At 47.3% G+C, this 20,667-nt stretch overlaps 1 protein-coding gene across 3 annotated transcripts in view; it reads right to left on the minus strand.

The window, feature by feature from the left end:
* CCDC60 (coiled-coil domain containing 60) overlaps positions 1-20,667 on the minus strand; it is a 164,947-nt gene that overhangs the window by 12,449 nt on the left and 131,831 nt on the right. For all 3 annotated transcript variants that reach the window (XR_014302953.1, XM_082699779.1, XM_082699778.1), the window contains exons 6-9: positions 18,961-19,051; positions 14,295-14,529; positions 5,741-5,825; positions 2,669-2,740 (exon numbers count right to left, since the gene is read on the minus strand). Coding sequence is in view for 2 of the 3 variants with exons in the window: in XM_082699779.1 (XP_082555905.1) it covers positions 2,669-2,740; positions 5,741-5,825; positions 14,295-14,529; positions 18,961-19,051 (483 nt within the window). In the remaining variant the exon portion in view is untranslated. The remainder of the gene's footprint in view (positions 1-2,668; positions 2,741-5,740; positions 5,826-14,294; positions 14,530-18,960; positions 19,052-20,667) is intronic.

The raw sequence follows: 20,667 nt of genomic DNA on the forward strand, positions 1-20,667 counted from the left end.
TCAGAATGACATATTTTCTGGATCCCAGCTTCATTTGTACAAAATCGATCTTTGCCTCTGGAGGACAATTTTACTTAGGCCCCTTCCATTTTCCTCTCTATACCGATTAATATGTAACCCCCCGGCCTGAGTTACAGGTTTGGTGACGGGATGGTCAAGTCCTTCTAGTCATGCTGTTGATGTTCCCAACCCCAGACCACTTCTTCACTCAAGGATTCTCTTCTCTGAACTGGACTCTGAGCTGACCATTCACTTTGGTTTACTTTGAAGACAGAGCTGACTCCAGAGCCCAACCTGGGTACCACCACCTCCCAGTTTTCGGGCAAGCACCTCGGCTCTGGACTGTCACTGTCCTCATCTGTGGTCAACTCTTCATGACATTGAACCCTTTCAAGGTGTGGGCTGACTGAATCCCTTGAGTGGCCACTTCCTCCTGTGACTTTGCTGGTCCGAGTTCCTAGAAGGGGGTGAAGCTCCTTTGCCCATGTCCATCCCTCCCCTGCGCCTTCTCCCAGGTCCTTTAATACCAGTGTCTTACACCTTCTCTCTTGCCCTGTCTCCCTTTTTACCAAATTCTTGGAAGGCTTACTTGACTGCCTTCTCTGTCTGGTTCTAGAGAATAAGCCTGTTTTTTTTGTTTGTTTTGTTTTTATCCTTGTGATGTGCAGCTGACCCTTCCCTATTGGCCTTGTAGCACCTAGAACTTGCTTCACGAGGATCGCCACTTCCTGACCTTTGCTGCTTTTCCCAGAGGCTCAGGGGGCTGGGTCTAGAGGTCTTATCTCTGACAGGTGATGGATGGAGCCCTTATCCCATCTTGCTGGGATCCAGGGCCCCAGTAATAGTACGCAGAGGTCCTTGTGTTTGGATTCCAACCAGCTGCCCCAACCCCTGCAGATGAATTCTTTGGGGGAGTGTGTTGGCTTTGACCTCCCTCCTGGAGATGGCTCTCTTCTTTTCTAGCACTGACAATGTGACTCAGGGACAAGGTGGAAAGTGAGGGAAGTAGTTGTATTAGCTGTGATAAAAGAACAAGCAGAAATAAACAACAAAGGACCCTTTGCTCCTCTCTGTCTCCCTGTTCCTTGACTCTCCTTGAGTTTCAGCCATATTGATTTCTGTTCAGTGCCTCTTAGCTTCCTCCAGTCTCAGGCCCTTTGCACAGGCTGTTCCTTTTGCTTGGAACACTATCCCCACCTATCCCCACCATAGGCTAGCTAAATCTTCTTTTTTCAGGTCTCAGCTTAAATGTCTAACTCAATCTTAGACCTCTAGTGCCCATCATGCACCCAGTCCTCCTTACTTTTCCTTCAGAACACTTTCCATAGTCATGATTATATGGCTAACTCTGTGGCATTATTTAATAAATGCATGGCTCTCCCATTAGACCAGTGATTCATTTTTATTTTTTATTAATTGCTTAAAGGTTTTTTAAAAAAGATTTTATTTATTTATTTATTTGACGGACAGAGATCACAAGTAGGCAGAGAGGCAGGCAGAGAGAGAGAGAGAGAGAGAGAGAGAGAGAGAAGCAGGCTCCCTGCTAAGCAGAGAGTCCAATGCAGGGATCTATCCCAGGACCCTGGGGCCATGACCTGAGCTGAAGGCAGAGGCTTTAACCCACTGAACCACTTATGTGCTCCTAGACCAGTGATTCTTAACCACAGGCAGGATTCAAGGCGTCCATGAATGCAGATGGAAAAAAGGTTACATTTTTATTTCAACCAACCTTTAGCAGAAATAGAAATTGCATGTATTTGCACAACACGTTGCAATTGTGGCAGATACTTCGAGAGGTCATTTACACTCAACCCTAATCTAAAATTACAGTAGTCATTAGATCTGCTGCTAAGTCTTTTTATATAATTCATTGCTAAAGGAGCCCATAGATGACTATATCCCCAATTTGATTATAATATCATAATCTATAGTGCTGCAGATTTTGTCACAAACCTTTGTGGTTTACAGTGTGCCTTTAAAAGTGTTTTTTTCTGCAGGGCGCCTGGATGGCTTAGTGGGTTGAAGCCTCTGCGTTCGGCTCAGGTCATGATCTCAGGGTCCTGGGATCGGGACCCACATCGGGCTCTCTGCTCGGCGGGGACCCTGCTTCCCCCACCCCGCCACCTGCTTCTCCATCTACTTGTGATCTCTGTCTGTCAAGTGAATAAATAAAATCTTAAAAAAAAAGAAAAAAACATTTTTCTGAAAGGGTCCAGAGCACAAAAGTTAGGAGCCCACCCAGTCCGGACAATGAGCTCTGCAAGGGCAGACTACATCTGTCCTATTAGCTGTTGAATCCCTCCAAACCTAGCACGGTTCCTGGCACAGGGTGGGGTGGGAGGACTGATGAGTACAGTCGAGATGAATAAATGAAATGGGGCTGGAGCTCCTCTCCCTCATTCAAAGCCACCCCAAGTGAAGAGGGAAAAGGTAGTCCTGTACAGGATGCCACGCCCTCCCTGGTTCATGTCTCACCACGACTGGAAGATTTTAACCTTATACTGTTTGACTGGGGGAAGAGCCACCTGGACACTCACCCCCCAGCCCCAGAAATTAAGAGGCTTATTTCCAGTGAAGAAGGAGAAAGTCCCCCCTCCCTGCCCTCCTTCCGACGGGCTGGTGAGGGGCACCGCTGCAACAGTCCCTGGGATCGGGGGGTGCCTCCTACCTTGACTTGCGGGTGGTCTGCATGTCTTTATAGGCCAGATCGCTCTTGTTTTGTCTGAGCATAGACAAGATACTGCAAAGCAAGACAAGTCTCTTAGTAACACACAGAACATACGGGGCCCCTGAGGCAGGAAGTGTCTGTGGGAGGATGGAGAATTCTCTTTCTAGAGCAGGGATCCTTGGACTTTGCTGGGCATGGGATCACCTGGAGAGATCGGTCCTAATACATGCTCCCAGGGGGGATGCATCAGGCCTGGAGTGAGGCCCCAGAAGCTGCATGTAGAACTACACACGCATGTGCACGCACGTGCGCGCGCACACACACGCACACTTCTGATACAGGTGTGCAGAGAGCCCATTTTGAAACCTTAGAATTTCTCAGCATCCTGAGAAATGGTGCCCACTTGAAGCACTTGTTAAAAAATACAGTTTCCTCTGCAGATTCCAATTCAGTGGGTCTGGAATGAAGACTACACATTCGTATTTTTAACAAGCGTCCCAGCTAATTCTGACCCTCAGAGACATTTAGAAAAGACTGGTAGAAGATTTTAAGAAAAGGTCATCCTCCTAGGTGATGTTACGGTCCAAATGTTTGCATTCCCCCCCCCCCAAGAATATTATGGCTCTTGAGGAGGATGTTGAAATCCGAACCCCCAAGGTGAGGGTGTTAGGAGGTAGGGGCCTTTGGGAGGTGATCAGCTCCTGAGGTCAGAACCCTCATGATTGAGATTAGTGCCTTTATAAAAGAAACTCTAGGGAGTTCCCTCCCCCCATGTAAGTTACAACAAGAAAACAATCAATGGGGATGGCCCTCAGCAGACTCCGAATCTACTGGCACCTTGATTTGGGGCTTCGTAGCCTCCAGAACGGTGAGAAATAAATTTCTGTTGTTTGTAAATCATCCAGTCCTGGGTATTTTTGACAGCAGCCCAAAGAGACTAAGACGACCAGAGGGCAGTCTGGCTTTCAGGCTGGGGCTGGTCCAGTTGCCTGTTAGGGGTTCTGGAAAACCCCGGATTCCTAGGTCAGCCCCTAGGGGAGCAGATCTGGGGCGTCCATTGGAAAAGGAATCCAGATTCTAATGTGAGGATGCCAAAGGAAAATGTGCGACTTTTCCTCACTGTGTCTCGGCAGCTTTACGGAGAAGCCTCCAATATCTGCTGCCTCGGGGAGAGATTAGGGAGATTTTGATCCTGGAGGAATTGAGGAGGATGGGAAATTTCAACCGGTTCTTGGTCTGTCTCCATGGTTATTGGATCACCGAAGTGAACACAGAGGCCACGCCATGAGTTTTCTGGTTTTGTGTGGTTTTGTCTTTGGAGGGTCCTTCTGCAAGACACTCATTGCCCTTCTCCATCCTTATGGTGGGTTGTTGGCAACGGGTGGTTGTTAACAAGTCTGAGTCGGCAACAGGCTGGGAAGATTCTGCGTGAGGCTGTGTGTGGGATGAAGGGACCACCGCCGCCGCCATCATGGATCGAGTGCTTGTAATGTGGTAGGCCCGTGCTCTTATGTTAAATGCATCATTTCACCTAAATTCTTAAAAGGACTCATTGGAATAGACATCGTTTTCACAACCATCATAATGCTTTACAAAGAGAATATTATGGCTCTTGAGCCTCCTTTTACAGAACTGGAATCAGGCTCAGAGAGGTGAAGCCACTTGCTCAACATCACACAGCAGTTCAGTGATGAGGACGGAGATCCATCCAGCCTAGCCTACGTGGTTCCAAGACCAGTGCTTTGAAGTCACAAAATCTCATCTTATAGATGAGGAAAGGTTAAAACCTTTTTCCTCTAAAGAGGAAGGCTAAGTGGACCTGTTCTAGCTTTCAGATGCGTGTCAGTCTGACTCCAACGCAGGTGTTCGTGCCGTGGGTTCTTACAAAGGTGGGAGACTCATGGAGCTACGCTGGTGAATCAGGAACAGCAGCCAGGGCTCAGAGGGCCAACACGGTCTTAGGATGCCTCCACAGGCCACCCTCCGAGCCCCCATGCAAGTCGAGACAGCAGCAGCAGAAATTCGTCATCAGTAAGCAGCGGTGGGTGTGATTCATGAGCAAGGGCTCGGTGAACTGTAATTACGGTAATAACAATAACCCATAAGTCATAACGGGCCTCCCCGTAGGCTGGAAGCAATGAAGAAGCTCTTCTAGAGCATCATTTATTTTCAGGAAGTAATTAGCTGACTCAGAGGGTATGTACTTGGGAAGGAAACTCCAGATCCAGTTGGCATGGTCTCTGAGGCTGTTCGAGGCCAGAAATCCCGTGAATAAGCCTTCCTACCGGAAGGAGGACCCTTCAGGTTCAAGTCTGATGCCATGAGCCAATCACCTAGGTCACCCGCTTGACACTTCTGAGGATCTTTGTTGTTCTTAGGAAAGACACCAGAATCCTGGATGTGGTCTTCAAGGTCCCTGGACAGACTCATGCCTCTTTCTACCCCTTTCTGGCCACATTTAGTTTCCTTGAAGGTGCCATGGCGTCTTCTGAGTGCATTTGCCCACGTGCTACCTGAAATGTTCACCTGCCCCGTGTTGGCTGTGAGTCACAGTCTCTTCCTCGGAGAAAACTTCTCTGATCCCCATTCCTGTCCCTGTCCCAGACTAGATGAGGTTCTCCTATTATTCATTCTTTTAGGTCTGAGCTTTCCTTTTATAAGGCTTCCTGCAATAATTAGTACCTCGTCCAGACATACTCATAACCATTCAGTAAATGAGTGGACAAAGGTTCTTACAATTCCTGGGAAGCAGTGCAGCGTGGTGGTTAAGAGGATGTTTTTTGGAATTAGAAGGATCTGCATTCAAGTTGTGCCCTTACCATTCATTAGTGGGTGACCTTGGACAAGTTGCTTAGCCTCTCTGAGCCCCATTTTCTCATTTGTAAGATAAAGATAATAGTATCTTCCTCAGAGGGTTGTTGTAAGAACCCAGGGAGGTGAGACACATGGACAAAGTATATGACTCAGTGCCTGTCACAAAGAAAAACGTTCAGGAACGTGGAACTGCTATGGCTAATGTTATCACTGCTATTCTGACATCCTTTATTTGCCCCGTGGGTCAAGAGAACGTACCTGGGTGCTTTTCTTTGCATCCCATTTTCCAACATGATTGTCCTTCGGGCATCTTCCCGAACCATTTCCAGCAGCTTCTGCAAATCTGATGGGAACATGAGAAGTCATTGTCCAGAAGGCAGGCGGGGCTGGTATCTCTCAGCTCCTGTGTGTGGTGAGCTGGAGAGGGATAGATCAAGGTGTAGACAGCCAATACTGGTTGGCGTGTTGTAGGGCAGATATCACCTCCCTGCTTAAAACCAGCGACTTGTCATTTTCCCTTTGGATAACACCTGCCTTCCTCCCTGTGGCCTCTGAGGTATTGCAGGATCTGGCTGCTTGTTTTCTCTCCTGCCTCCCCTCTCACTTCCCTCCCTGACCTTAAACCCTAGTGTTGCCAGAGAGAACAGTTTCCAATTCTGGGAAGAAATCATCTTGCTTGGGAAACCCTTCCTGATCCCATGCTCCTGAAGTTCCAACCTGGTGATCCACAGGCTGAATCTTACTCACTCGTGTTTCGTTTGATTTGACATAGAGGCTAACCTTTTAAAACTGGAAGGTTTCCTGTAAAAATCCAGACCTTCTGCTTTCGGAAAAGACTTCGAGACGGGGTTCATTCTTGCTGCGCGCGGAAGGGTGGACTTCGGGCCGGTGCGCATGCTCCGGCCGCTCCCCCCACCTCCCCCGCCCCCTCAGTGCTCTTGCCCTCCTCCTTGCGCTAGGTGACTTCTCCTTGCATACTTAACATTGCTGCTTTTTACCTAGTGCAGAAACACATCTTTGTGCCTGACTGTTACGGGTTGAAGCGTGTCTTCCCAAAAGGCACGTGGGTGTCCTAATCTCCCAGTATTTCAGAATGTGAAGTATTCACATTCTTGTTTGGAAATGGAGACGTCGTGGATGTGGTTAAGATGAAGTCATACTGCCATGGAGTGGGGCCTTGATCCTATATGACTGGTGTCCTTATAACAAGAGGGTACAGTCACTCAGGGAGAGGATGACCCGTGATGACAGAGGCAGATGGACTGACGGTGCAGCTAGAGCCAAGTGCCGAGGGTCGCCAGTTACTACCAGGAGCTAGGAGAGGCAGGGGAGGGCTCCCCCCTCTGGGTTCCAGAGGAATCACAGCCCTGCCACACCTTGATTTTGGATTCCGGCCTCTAGAACTGCCTGAGACAATAAATTCCTGTTGTTTTCAGCCTCTCAGTTCATGGGACTGCATTATGGCAGCCCCAGGAAGCTAATACACTCATTTGAACGTTGGAATATGAAATATACTTAGAGTAAGCTGTATGCTTCCCCAAAAGTGGGATGGTGGAAGTCCTACATGTTTTATGTGGATACACGTTTGCAAGTTCTTGGCACTGTGCTTGTCATGGAGGGGTCCCAGTCAACACTTGCTGATTGCAGAAGTGAGTGGCTAAGGAGAAGAGAAAAGGAAGGAAGGATATGGGAAAACTTGAGCTGGATTTGGGGCATCAGGAAAGGAGGACAGTGGCAGTGGGGATACTTTGCACCCTTCAGTAGGTGCCCATCATCAACGCAAGTGCAGGTCTCAAAAGCCATGCCTGTGGGAGCGAAGCCCAGTGCTTCCCACCACCATTTGTATCCAGCCTTGTTTACGAATGTGGTCACTGGGTGCTAGGGCAAGGGTGCTGCCCCTTAATGATCCTGGAGCCCTCTAGGCTGCATTCAGCCATTTTCCACTCCACCTTCCTCATTCCCTAGTGTTGTATCCTCCTAGTCATTTGTGGGCATGATTCCAGTTGACCTGAATCCGGTCTTCATCATTGTCTCGTCACACCCACCTCCCCTAGGTACCACATCCCAGAATTCTTGGGGAGTGTCTAGAAGCCTATTAGTAAGGAAGCTGTGGCTGGTTCCTCCACTTTCTTCCTATCTCCTGGGAACCGAGGCGCAACATCCGACTGCTTCCCCATTCCTTCCTCCACCCCATACTCAAGCCAGCCTAAGGGTAGGTGGATACCAGCAGATGGCCTTGGTGACCTGGCACATTGGGCAGCTCTCGTAGAGAGGAAGCTTCCACATTCACTTAATGCACTAAAGGTTTTCCTTCCTGTTTGTTTGTCAACAGTACCTCTGGGCAGGTTGGCGCCCAGCAGTATCAAGCTCCCTCCATCATGTAGCTGAGGTTGGAGACCTATGAACTGAAATGAATCCTGGGCACTCCGGAGGTCTACATCTACCCCTCAAGGCTACCTGGGAGCAGACACTTGTTTGCCGGGGGTGCAGATGTCACAAAATATGTTTCCCTGAGGAATAGGGCCCTATAATGAGACCCACACTCAGAGAAACCTGCTTGGTCCTCAGTTCTCAGAGCTATGGGGATGACATTATCCATTGTTTACGTACAATGGCACCTTCTGTTTTCAAATTTCAAAAAAATTCTGACTTCCTTCCTCCCTCTCTCATCCATAGCCAGTCCATAAACCTCCCTCTTGAGTGACTAATCTTGTTTCTTCCTCTTTGGGGAAAAACAGAGAAGGTCTTTTTGTTGTATAGGGTTGGGTTCCGGGGGAACGTTGGCCGCCATAGGAGCCATCTTTCCGAGCTTCTGTTCAAATGTGTTTCTCCTCTAACAGTTCCAGGACTGGGAGCTTCAAGACTAGCAGGAGGAACGGCCTGGGCTTTGGTGTCTTTTGACTCCCCTCACCATTGATTTGGGGAGGCGATCAGCCCATGGAGAGGCCACAACCCGCTGTCCCCAGTGATTTGCCTCCACAAAGACTTCATTATGCAGCCAGCCTGGAAATTAGACCTTGGTTAAATGGTGTGTCTCTCAGAATAGGATTCATGAATTCAGAATAAAATTTGAGGAGGTTTCAGGAGGCAGTGGAAGTCTGGGAAATTAATCTACTTTTGTCAAGGCTATGACAAATGGGAGGGAGATTAAGGCATAAATAGAGGGGGAGGATGGGGAATTGAATGTAGAAAGACTTTCTCCCTGGGACGTAGGTCTCTGGTGGAAATGCATCTCCTGGTCCTTGTGAACCCGGTGTGTGCTGGGCTGAGGGGGAATAAGACGTCATTGTTCCACACCAGCAGCGAGCTCATGTTCCTCTCCCCTGTCTACCTTAGTGATAGAAATATGTGCATATGTGTGTGCATGTGTGTGTGTGTATATCAGTGTGCATGCATGTGTTTATGTTCTTGTGTGTGTGTGTGTGTGTGTGTGAGGGTAAGCATTTACTAGACCAATTGTCCAACATCTTTGCAGCCAGGTGTGCCTTTGGGATGAAATTCTGGACAATGAGGGTTTAGTAGAAATGTTTTATGAAGCTTCTGAGAAGACTGCTTCCACTCAGTGGGGAGTGAGCACTTCTCTAACGTCACCTACTTTTTTCTGTTTTCAGCCTAGCATGTGGCTGGGATGAGTGGCATTCCAGCCATTTTGATCATAAAGCCATGCCGAGCACAGTGGCAAAGAAAAACAGAAGGAAGCCGGGTTCCCAGTGACCTCTGGGAGCCATACCAGCCATGGACTGGTCTTCTTTAATCTGTAAGAAAAATGGACTTTTATCTGTTTTAAGGCACTATTTTTCAGATCTTTGTATCCAGCCAGAAGGAGTTCCTACTTAATATGAGACACAGTTGTAAATTAAAATTTAAGTGCTCAATAAAAGCAAAATCAAAGATCAAAGTACTAAGAGAATTGAGAGGGGGGAACCCAGGAGTGTTAGGGAAGACCTCACAGTGGAGGGAACATTTGATCTGGGTCTTGAGGGTTGAGTAGGAGTCCACCAGACTAAAGGGTCACAGGTGAAGGAACACTGCAGACAGTGACATGAAAGAATGTGCATTGTTTAAGAAGAGGAAAGCATTTTGGTGAGGTTGGAGTGTCTGGTGTAAGGTGAGAAGTGGTAAGAGCTGAGCTTATTATGAAAGCCTAGGACAAGATCAGAGGTGAAGTCTTAGAGGCAATGGGGAATCTTGAAAGATGTTAAGCTGGGGACATCTATATCAGATTTTTAAAAAATATTTTATGTGCTTATATACTTATGTATTTATTTATTTAGAGAGAGAGTGGAGGTAGGGGCAGAGGAAGAGGGAGAGAAATAATCCTAAGCAGATGCCCCACTGAGCATGGCGCCCAACAAGGGGCTCCAATTCATGACCCTAAGATCATGACCTGAACTGAAATCGAGACTTGGACGCTTCACCCGTTGAGCCACCGAGTTACCCCACCTCCTTTTTTTAAAAAAAGAGGCTGGGGGAAAGGACAGAAAAAGAGGGAGAGAGAGAATCTTAAGCAGGCTCCATGCCCACTGCAGAGCCCAACATCAGGCTCAATGTCAGGACCCTGGGATCATGACCTGAACTGAAATTAAGAGTCAGACGCTTAGGACTGAGCCACTCTAGTGCCCTTATATCAGATTTTTAATTCAGAAAGTTCTTTCTGGCTCAACAGGGAGAAGAGTGCATAGACATGTGAGGGCAAGACAAGAAGACAAGGAGGCTGTAGCAGTCCACATGGGTGAGAGGAAATGGGAGTGCGGGCCAGGGAAAAGCAGTGTTCCAGACTCAGGTACCTACAGGCGGCAGGCACCAGATGGTGACAGGAGCTAGTGTAAGAAAAATCGAGTTTCCCTCCTGGTCTTTCATTTCCCACTTTTTCTAGAGACTTGGGTAAAGCATATAGATGAAGTGTGACTGTGACATAAGGGCCAGATTGCCTGGGTTCAAATTTTGGCCTCATCACTTACGAGATGTGTGACTTTGGGCAAGTGATGTCATCTCTCTGTGCTCCAATTTTCTCACCTACAAAATAGGCGTAAAACTGTTGCAAGGATTCATTGAATTTATATGCAAATATATACATTCGTGTGTGTGTACACACTTAGTATGTATATATTAGAAGTTAGAATAGTGCCCGATACATAAAATCTTCTTAAGTATTAACTATTGTACTGTCGTCATGGTGATCCTTATCATCCTTATTCTCAGGAATACAGTGGGGCAAATGAGACAGTAAATGGCCATGCACTTGGCCAACTGGGAGCAGTGATTGGGGGGAGTAGGGACTGATGGAGACTGGGGAAAACTAGCCAGCACGTGCCCCACCTAAGAAGAGCAGCTCTAGTTAAACACTGTGCAGGGTCAAGGGTCCACTCTTGTCACAGTGTTGCTATTGTTGTTGTTTTTAATCTAAATTTTTATATAAAATCTCTCAAATATTAAAATATCATTCCCACTTTTTTTTTTTTTTTAAACAAAGCCCTTGTGTATGAAGCAAAACTGAAGTGTCAGAAACTAGCCTACGTGCCCCAGTTTTCTAAGATGAAGTAACGGAAATGCAGAGAGAAGGTTCAAAAGACTTTAGGAGACGGGACTGATGGGAGCAAGTCAGCTGGTTAGATGTGGGGGGAGGCAGCCACTGGGGACGGCTCAGCGGTGTCTCGGGTGTCTGGAGAGATGGCGCCGTCCACCCTCTGCTCATCACAGTCTCCTTCCCCCTCCGCTGCCTCCCTCGTTCCTGCCGCCGCTGGTGCCACTTCTGGACCAAGCCCGTTCTTGAAGCTGGAGACGCTTCTTACTTGCAAGGCTCTCAGGGTTAAAAGACACACAGCATGGATATGACACTAATAACCACACAGACACCTTTGAAAAGAAAACCGGATCCTGTTACTCCTATACTGAAAGCCTTCCAGGGACTTCCTCTTACACTCAGAATCACTCTGAAGTCCTTACCTGACCCTACAAAGACGATGCCCACTCTGACTCCTGCCTCCTTCCCCGGCTTCGTATCCTCAGATCTCAGCCTAAATGTCAGAGCTGAGAGGGTCTTTTCCTGACCACTCTGGCTAGCCGCATTCCTGCCACCAGTCTGTCTCTAGCCCATGCCTTGGTTTTATGAACTTTCGATCACATATCATTTGCTTCTTCCCTTTTTTTTTTTTTAAGATGTTATTTATTTATTTGACAGATCACAAGCAGGCAGAGAGGCAGGCAAAGAGGGGTAAGCAGGCTCCCTGCTGAGCAGAGAGCCTGATGTGGGGCTCAATCCCAGAACCCTGAGATCATGACCGGAGCCAAAGGCAGAAGCCCCAACCCACTGAGCCACCCAGGCACCCCTGCTTCTTCCTTCTAAAATGTAAGCTTGGCGGGGTGCCTGGGTGGCTCAGTGGGTTGGGGCCTCTGCCTTCGGCTCCGGTCATGATCTCGGGGTCCTGGGATCAAGCCCCGCATTGGGCTCTCTGCTCTGCAGGGAGCCTGCTTCCTCCTCTCTCTGTTCCTCTCTGCCTACTTGTGATCTCTGTCAAATAAATAAATAAAATATTATAAAAATAAAATAAAATAAAACGTAAGCTTGGGGGGAGGGCAGGAACTGTAATTCTCGGTTCCAGGCACTCAGCAGCTGATCAGTAGATAGGTTTTGAAATGTAAGAAGGTTCAAGATATCTGTAAAAGCTACACGTCTATGGAGGGTTGATCTTCGTGCCACTCTATCTTAGATAATCTGTTCAGCAAACAGCTTTTCAGGGCGTGGAGCCTTTCATGGTTGCCTATGGATAAGGGTAGGATTTGTTTCTCACTGGTAGTCCTTGCTCTGAGTCCTGACCACTAACTGGATTTTTGCCCTTCTGCCCATTTTTTGGTTTTGATGATAAGGGTTCAGTCAGGCTTTCTGGTCTACCTTCACCTCTTGTTCAACCTCCTCGAATCTGTACCACCCCAATCTTTTTCAGATCAGCCCAACCCGGCCTTGGTTGTTGTGATGGGCATTCTAGGTGGTGTGAAAGAGCCCTGGCTAAGAAGGCAGGCCTCAGCTTGGGTGCCACTGAGGGGACACAGGAGATGTGGCCTTAAGGAAGAGATCCTATGCACCAGAAAGCAATAATTTTGCACCGGTCAGCCTCTCTTATGATCCTTTCTCTTTTTTTCCCCCTTCTACCTACTCTTTCTGCATAAATCCCTTCTTTTCCTATCTCCTTTGACTATACCTGCTCAGGCCAGAAAATTCGGAGAATAATTTTTTTTTTTTTTACATGACTTAGGGAATCTAGTTACAATTCTTTCTTTCTTTTTTTAAACATTGTATTTGGGGACACCTGAGTGGCTCAGTTGGTTAAGCCTCTGCCTTCAGCTCAGGTCATGATCCCAGGGTCCTGGGATTGAGTCCTGCATTGGGCTCCTTGCTCAGCAGGGAGCCTGCTTCTCTCTCTGCCCCTGCCTGCCACTCTGCCTACTTGTGCTCTGTCTCTCTGTATCTCTCTGTCTCTCTCTGAAAAATAAATAAATGAAATCTTAAAAAAAAAAAACAAAGATTGTATTTGAGAGAGAGAGCACGAGAGAGAGAGAGCACGAGAGAGAAAGAGCAGGCACTCGCAGGGAGTAAGGGCAGAGAGAGAGGGAGAAGCAGGCTCCCCACTGAGCAGGGATTCCCAGGACCCTGGGATCACGACCCGAGCCAAAGGCTGATGCTTAATGGACTGAGCCATCTAGGTGCCCCTTAGTTATGCTTCTGTCTAGTGGAAGTCCGTAGGCTCCTCCTAAAAGAGCATGCAAAACTGTGCATATATGTGTGTATAAATTTTCTTCTGGGGAAAGGACCTATGGCTTTTTTTTTTAAAGATTTTATTTATTTATTAGACAGAGATCACAAGTAGGCAGAGAGGCAGGCAGAGAGGGGGAGAAGCAGTCTCCCTGCTGAGCAGAGAGCCCGATGTGGGGCTCGATCCCAGGACCCTGGAATCATGACCCGAGCCGAAGGCAGAGGCTTTAACCCACTGAGCCACCCAGGTGCTCCCAGGACCTATAGCTTTTAATGGATTTTCTAAAGAACATGTGTCCCACAAATTGTGAACTACTGAAAAAACTTGTTCCAGAGTGGGGATGGGGGTTGGGGGTGGGGGTCACAGAGTGATACAACTTCCATATGTAATATTCTGGGAAAAAACAAATTCCTAGAGACAGGAAGTAGATTTATGATTGCCTGGGGTTGGGGGGTGGCAAAGGGGAGGGACTGCCAATGGATACGAGTTTTCATTTAGCTTGACTGAAATGCTCTAAAATTATTTAGCTTGATTGAAAGGTTCTAAAATTAGATTATGGTGAGAGTTACCCAACTCTGTAAATTGACTAACAGTCATTGAGTTGCACCCTTAAAAAGAATGAATTTTATCGTATGTAAATTAGACTTCCATAAAGTTGTTTGAAAAAGTCAATACTGAATTTCAAAAACTCAGTATGAAAAAGATATGAGATATCGCATTAATAATTTTGTATTGATTACGTGTTGAAATGGCAATATTTTATATAAGTTGGGCCGAATGGAATATATTACTCAAATTTTAAAGAGAGCAATTGATGACCATGGGCTGTCTCTCACAGAGAAATTGCTCAGAGTAATCCAAGTTAGAGGGTATATTTCCGATACTCACTGGGGGGGGGGGATCAAAAGGGACCAAGGAAACTGAACAGGGCTAGGGGACCCCTGTGTCTCCTTTAACTAACTGAATGTGGGGGGGTCAAAGTTGGAGCAGGAGGGGTTCTTGATGTCTGGCTTTGAGGCAAAGAGTCAAGGCGGATTGGTCAGCTCTCGGGTAGGACTTACTGACATGGAGGGGTTCTTCATCAGGCTTGGTTGAAGAGGATTCATTGTCCTCAATGTCCTTGCTGCCTGTCGCCTGGGTGATCACACTCGGGGGCTCATCTGAGCCGGGGTTCATGGAGACCATGCTGCTCTGGGGCGATGATCCCCCACTGGTCCGAGACAGACTGAGTGTGGAGGCTCGCCGGCTTGGTTTGCGGCTGGTGACGCGGAGTACAGGAATTTTGAATTTCTTGGTCTGAAGGAGAGAGGGAAGAGCGATCTCAGAAAGAAGGGAGGGAGAACAGGATGATGGAAGGAAGGAGAGGAGGAGGGAGGAGGGTGACTAGACGGGAAAGAGGGAGGAAGGGAGACAAGAAAAAAGGGAGGCGAGAAGCAAGGAAACTAAGAAAGAAAAAAAAAAAAAACCTGGCTCTGAATGTGAATTTCTTTTGGTTCTTTCCAAACACCGGGACACATGTCCTGGGTCTTGGTGACCTTCTGTCACAAAGATAATTTAAAATGGGTTTTATCTGAAGTGAACACCACGGTTGACCAAGTAGTCACCTCAGGGGACCAAACACATATTCCAACTATGTTATGAGGGACCAGAGGAGTTCTGGACTTTTTTTTTTTTTAAGGTTTTTATTTATTTATTTGATAGAGATCACAAGTAGGCAGAGAGGCAGGCAGAGAGAGAGGGGGAGGCAGGCTCCCTGCTGCGCAGAGAGCCCGATGCGGGGCTCGATCCCAGGACCCTGGGATCATAACCTGAGCCGAAGGCAGAGGCTTTAACCCGCTGAGCCACCCAGGTGCCCAGGGAGTTGATTTTTTAAAACTGTAGGAGGATGGATCTCATTTCTTTAGCTACCTCTTGGTGGTCTGACCCCAAATTCCATGGATCAACTTCTTGTTCAACAAGTTGACACCAGGCCCTCAAAGAATCAGGATTTGTGTTTACTGGGGTCTTCTGAAGAGTACAAGATGGAGAAAATTCTAGACCTGACATTTAGGGAAGTGAATGTGTCTGATAGGATAGCGTTCTTTTCCGGGCAGGGAGAGGAGCCATGGTTGTGGTGGATGGAAGGGCCTAGATGACAAGTCCTAGAAGGTAAGTAGGGGTAGATAGAGAAAATCTTGTAAGGAGAATGTGGAGTTTTGGGAGGAAAGGAACCCATCAGAGAGGATGGGTTGTGTATGTGTGTGTGTGTGTGTGTGTGTGTGTTCACACCACCCTCTTGCATGACTGATATCACTTCGGAGTGTACCGTGCTGGGTCATGTCTTCATTTAACTCATGAACCAAGTCTTCCAGAGGGTTTCTCATTTTCCCAAGGTCACAAAGCTAGCGAGGGGCAGAGCTAGGATTCCAGTCCAGGTCAGGCTAACACCAACGCTAATTATTATGCCTTGCTTAAAAATTCTTTCAGCAATGCCCTTTTGGGGGGCATTGAAAGTGTCCTTGGTCCCATGCTGATGATATTTCATGATTTTGAAAATGCCAGGCTCATGGTGGGGCAGAGTAGGCCCTCAGCGGCTCCCCAGTCAGGGCTCACTAGAACCCTGGGCTGTGGTTTACACTCAATCAACAGGAACAGTTCTGTTTGAGAACATTTAAAAGGGAAGTTCTTGCAGGGCCCACTGAGGTCACCTTTTTGTTCATAGGGTTGTGATACCCTCAGAAAGCAGAGAGGGAGAAGAGACAGCACCAAAGGCTGCACCTACCTCTCATAACTATCTAACGGGTGGAGATCGTTGTCTCCAGCAGGATTCGTATCATGGAGCCCACTGTATGGGGTCAGAGGTAGAGGGTTTTTTTGTTTGTTTTAAAAATATATTTATTTTTTATTTTATTTGTGAGAGAGTGAGTGAGCAAGCATAAGCAGGGGGAGGGGCAGAGAGAGAAAGACAAGCAAACTCCCCACTGAGCCCAATGTGGAGCTCGATCCCAGAACCCTGAGATCATGATCTGAACCGAAGTCAGATGTTTACCCGACTGCGCCACCCAGGCGCCCCCAGAAGTAGTGTTTTGATTGGCTACCTTGTGGGGCCATGATGGCAGGTCGAACCTTGGTGCCCTGGGAGAGGGGAGGGGTTTCCTGGTGGCACAGGGGAAGGACAAGGTGGGTTTACCCAGCTCTCCAAGGGAGCACATGGGCTACCAAATGACTGTGATAAAAAGCAAATGCCCAAAGATGGCACGTTCTCTCCTTTGACGGATCAGGAGCTTGGTACAGGGTCCCCTTTGTCCTGACACCGCAGCGGGGGGTAATATGTGTATGTGGAAGTCTCCTCATCCTGTCTCCTCTGGCCCCATATGAATCCCAGACTCTGGAAACCAGACTCTAGCTCCATGTTGTTTTGAAGGCTCGGCACATTGTGGCCCAGGGGAAGCCTGGAGTCTTGCAGTGAGCACTGAACTCGGAGCCAGGGGACCTCAGCGGGCCCTTGAACAAGTTACCATCTTGCCTCCGTTTCCTGGTCTAGCAAACAAGGAGGACGGGTTGGGATGGTCTCGGAAGAGCTTTCCATATCCAGAGCTCCGTGTGCATCTTCCTTGGGCCACGATTTCATTTTGTGCTCCTAAAGTCGCCATTAATTAAAATTCAATTAACAACCTTAGCCAGGAAATCCAAAGTGAAGGGCTGACACTTTTGATTAATTGAGAGTGGCAGAAAAATAAAATGCAGGGGATGATGTGACAGGCAGTTTCAGCATCTCGCTTGCCCTTTATTGAACTGACTCAGTCTGAATTGACTTAAATCCCCATATGCTGCCTCTCTATTTTTTTCTATTTCACTTAGAAGCAGTGTTAACTAGCTGCTGTGTTCTACCTCAGTAGGGACTGCTTTGGGGCAACAAAGGGAAAGCTTTCCCTGAGAGATTCCTTACATTTTCTCAGAAGGAACAATTTCCAACTGGTGGCCCATGGGGAGACGTGATTAACTGCCCAGAATTTTACAAATTGGGGAGATTTTTATATAACCACCTAGGTTATTGGTCTCTCTGAAAACAGTAAGCCCTGGACTCCCATTCTCACGTGGCAAAGTGGCTAGAGCTGGACAGAAGTTCTTCCCTTTAGCTGTATAGGCCATTTGCCACAGACCTCGCCCCTCCCTATTGCATTAGACCCAGCCTGATTTTTTTTCATTTACTCCATTTGCCTGGCTCTTGCGAGTGCTGTCTTGGCCCTGACAAGCTCTAAATGCACAGAAGAATTATTAGTTGCTGTGTGGAGTTGATTGGAGCTTTGCTTTCAAAGTCCTCATTTTGTAGGTGCAGAAACTGAAGTCGGAAGAGAGAAAAGGACTTATCTGAAGCCACCCAGTGAACTGGGTCACCGTGGCTAAGCTAGGTCTCCTGACTCTTAATCGAGTGCTCCCCCATCGTCAGAGTGGACCACCCTTTAGCTCCGAGTTTGATCTAGAAACTTCCTGGGGAATTCAATTTTGTGAGAGTTCCAGTGCGCTGACTTGCTGTGTTCCCTCCCTCAATTTTTGTTAGGAATATTCCTGGAGGATTTTTTTTTTTTTTTTTAAAGGTTTGCGGCTTCTGCTGCTTTTTCTGTGCCTCTCTGGAGACAGAGGCACACAGTGTCTCCATAGCAACTTTCTGTGACAAAAACAAAGGCTTTTCCTTTTCAGATCTAGGCACACCCTGATGAAGGAGCAAGAAAATAATGACACTCTTCATGAGAGCAATTGTAGTTGTGACACCATGGAAAGTATGCATTTGATGAGCTCAGTGTTTAATAAACAGTGTTCAGTGAACAGGCCCAGGATTCACTCTTGGCTCTGCCATGACTCAGCTGTGTGACCTCATACAAATCACTTAACCTCTCTGAGCCCCAACTCCCTCCTCTCCCAACTGGCGATTAAAATAGTGAACCCTGGGGTTAGTAGGAAGGCAGAGCTGGCTAATAGACCCCAAAGCACTTCTTTAGCATAGAACCTGGCACATGACAATTCTGTTAAAAGGTGGTCTCTAAAAATTATAAGCAGTAATGCTCAGCCTTTTAACATGTTCAGAGTGAGTTTGCATGTCGTTTCCTGGGGTTCTTTACTAATGTTATGAAGTAGGCGGGGATGGGCATTATACTCATGTTGTAGGTAAAGGCGCAGGTGCAGCAACCTGCTTTTTCAACTGCATTTGCCTCCCTACACTCGATCTCTTGTCGTTATGATTTCATGGTGCTTGTTTGTTGGGTAGATGAGTTTAGGGTTAGGAAGAGCTTCGAGTGAAAAGAATAGACTTCCTGATGTTCTCTTAGCGGTGACTGCGTGTTCTAGTGTATAGAAAACCCTATCTGTTGAATCGCCTGTTTCTTATTTTCTGGCCAAGTTAAAGAGAGAGTGAGCTCGAGACAGAGAAATGACTGTTATTGATTAAAAATCGTGCGGGTGAGGTGAGTCCACTTCCGTCTGGTGATGTCTTATGGACCAGCGCCTCAGCCACCCCTCCCCTTCCCCACCAAGTGGCGTCCAGCCAAATGTCATTTCTCCTATAATCCCCAGATAACCATTTTAATTAAAATTTACAAAAACTGCCCCAACAGCATGCGGTTCTGACTTCTCCCTGCTCAGAGAACCAATGAGAAAAAAATTTCCCTCAGAGAAAAGACGGGCAGAAATGCCTCCCACCGAAGTGGGGGCCGCAGCAGCCAAGCTGTCGCGTCGCGTGCTGGCAGTTACCTTAGGCGCCGTGACGAAGTGCTCCCACCTCTGTCCCATGGACTTGTCCTTATTGATTTTTTTTATTGTGCTCTTGCTTCCACCCGGGTCCCTGAGTGAGAAACAGCTTAATGAGTTTTCCGTTCCTAGAGCCTCGGTTTACTACAAGTGCTTTTAGGAAATGCAATAAGTGGAGGATGGATGATGGCTGTTCTCTGTGATGGGCTTTTTTCGTTTCCCCCCACCCCCTGTGTGGATGAAGAAGTGAGAGGGACACGTTGCCATAGCTGGGTCTTGTCCGTGGAAATTGAGGTTAGGAGGGACCCCTGCTTACACAGTGGGGTGAGAGAGGCAGAATGTGTGTGATCTGCGTCTGTCTGCCTTTTGGTCTTGGGTCCTCTTTCTCTCTCTCTCTCTTTTTTAAAGATTTTATTTATTTATTTGACAGACTGAGATTACAAGTAGGCAGAGAGACAGGCAGAGAGAGGAGGAAGCAGGCTCCCTGCTGAGCAGAGAGCCCATTGCGGGGCTCAATCCCAAAACCCTGGGATCATGACCTGAGCCTAAGGCAGAGGCTTTAACCCACTGAGCCGCCCAGGCCCCTCAAGGACTTGGGTCCTCTCTTAGACCCCAGGGCAGGTCTACTCCAGAGCAGGTACTTCTGGGAGTGAGCTGAAAAGCCCATTCAGCTTTTGGGCTTAACAATCCCCCCACGAGGGACACTCCCAAATAACACAGAGGGTGGGTTACTGGGGGCGGGGGGACCGGGGACAGCCTGTGAGGTGGGTTCCATGGTGAAAATCACTGGTTTGGAGTGTACTGAACAGAACTCTGTACGATGCTATGTGCAAGATGCTTTTGTGCATTCTCACTGAATCCTCTCAATAAAACATTACATTGTTGCCATCCCATCTTACAGATGCGAAAACACACTGGGTGGGGCGGGGGCAGGGCTCAAGTCACTCACCCAGATACAGATTCACAGTGAAACTAATGACCCTCACTGGAATGGGTTCCTCTGGGGCCCTGTACCTATCTTTTTTTTTTTTTTAATTTATTTTCATTTATCTTATTATTTTTTTATTAACATATAATGTATTATTTGCTTCAGGGATACAGGTCTGTGAATCATTTTCTGTTGTAATTTTATATTCTTTTTCTTAAAGCACTGCCCTCCCCCAATTAATTAAACTTCAGATACCTAAATCCTGGGTCTTCCCCGCATGGGTTGGGAAATTTCTCAGTACGAGACTGAACCTCCGGCAGGTTTTGTGGGTGACATGCCTGTAATCCCTCATCTAAAACCCAAGGGACCTGATGAGTTGCCCTGTTGGTATTTTGGGAAAGGGTATACATGTGTATACCATATGTTAACATGATCCTCCCAGTGGGGTCGGGGACAGCATCCTGGAACCAAACACACACTGGTATATATATATATATATATATATATATATATATATATATATATATGAATATTTACACTAAGTGGGATAAAGAATGTAAATAGCTTCAGGTCAAATTTTGCCACCAAATCTAGTTTGGTTCATGTCAAGTTTTACTGTCAAATGGGTTATGGAAAAATTGAGTGTTCAGAGCCTTTTGGATTTTGAACTTGGGGCTATAGGGCAGTTGATAAGCAAGTGGGGAGACTCAGCATGTGCGCTTTCAAATCCCTCTACCTTCCTACTGGTAGATTGACTGATCCATCCATCCTTCCATTCAGCC

The sequence above is a fragment of the Mustela nivalis genome (assembly GCF_964662115.1).
Source record: "Mustela nivalis genome assembly, chromosome: 14".
Classification (NCBI taxonomy): domain Eukaryota; kingdom Metazoa; phylum Chordata; class Mammalia; order Carnivora; family Mustelidae; genus Mustela; species Mustela nivalis.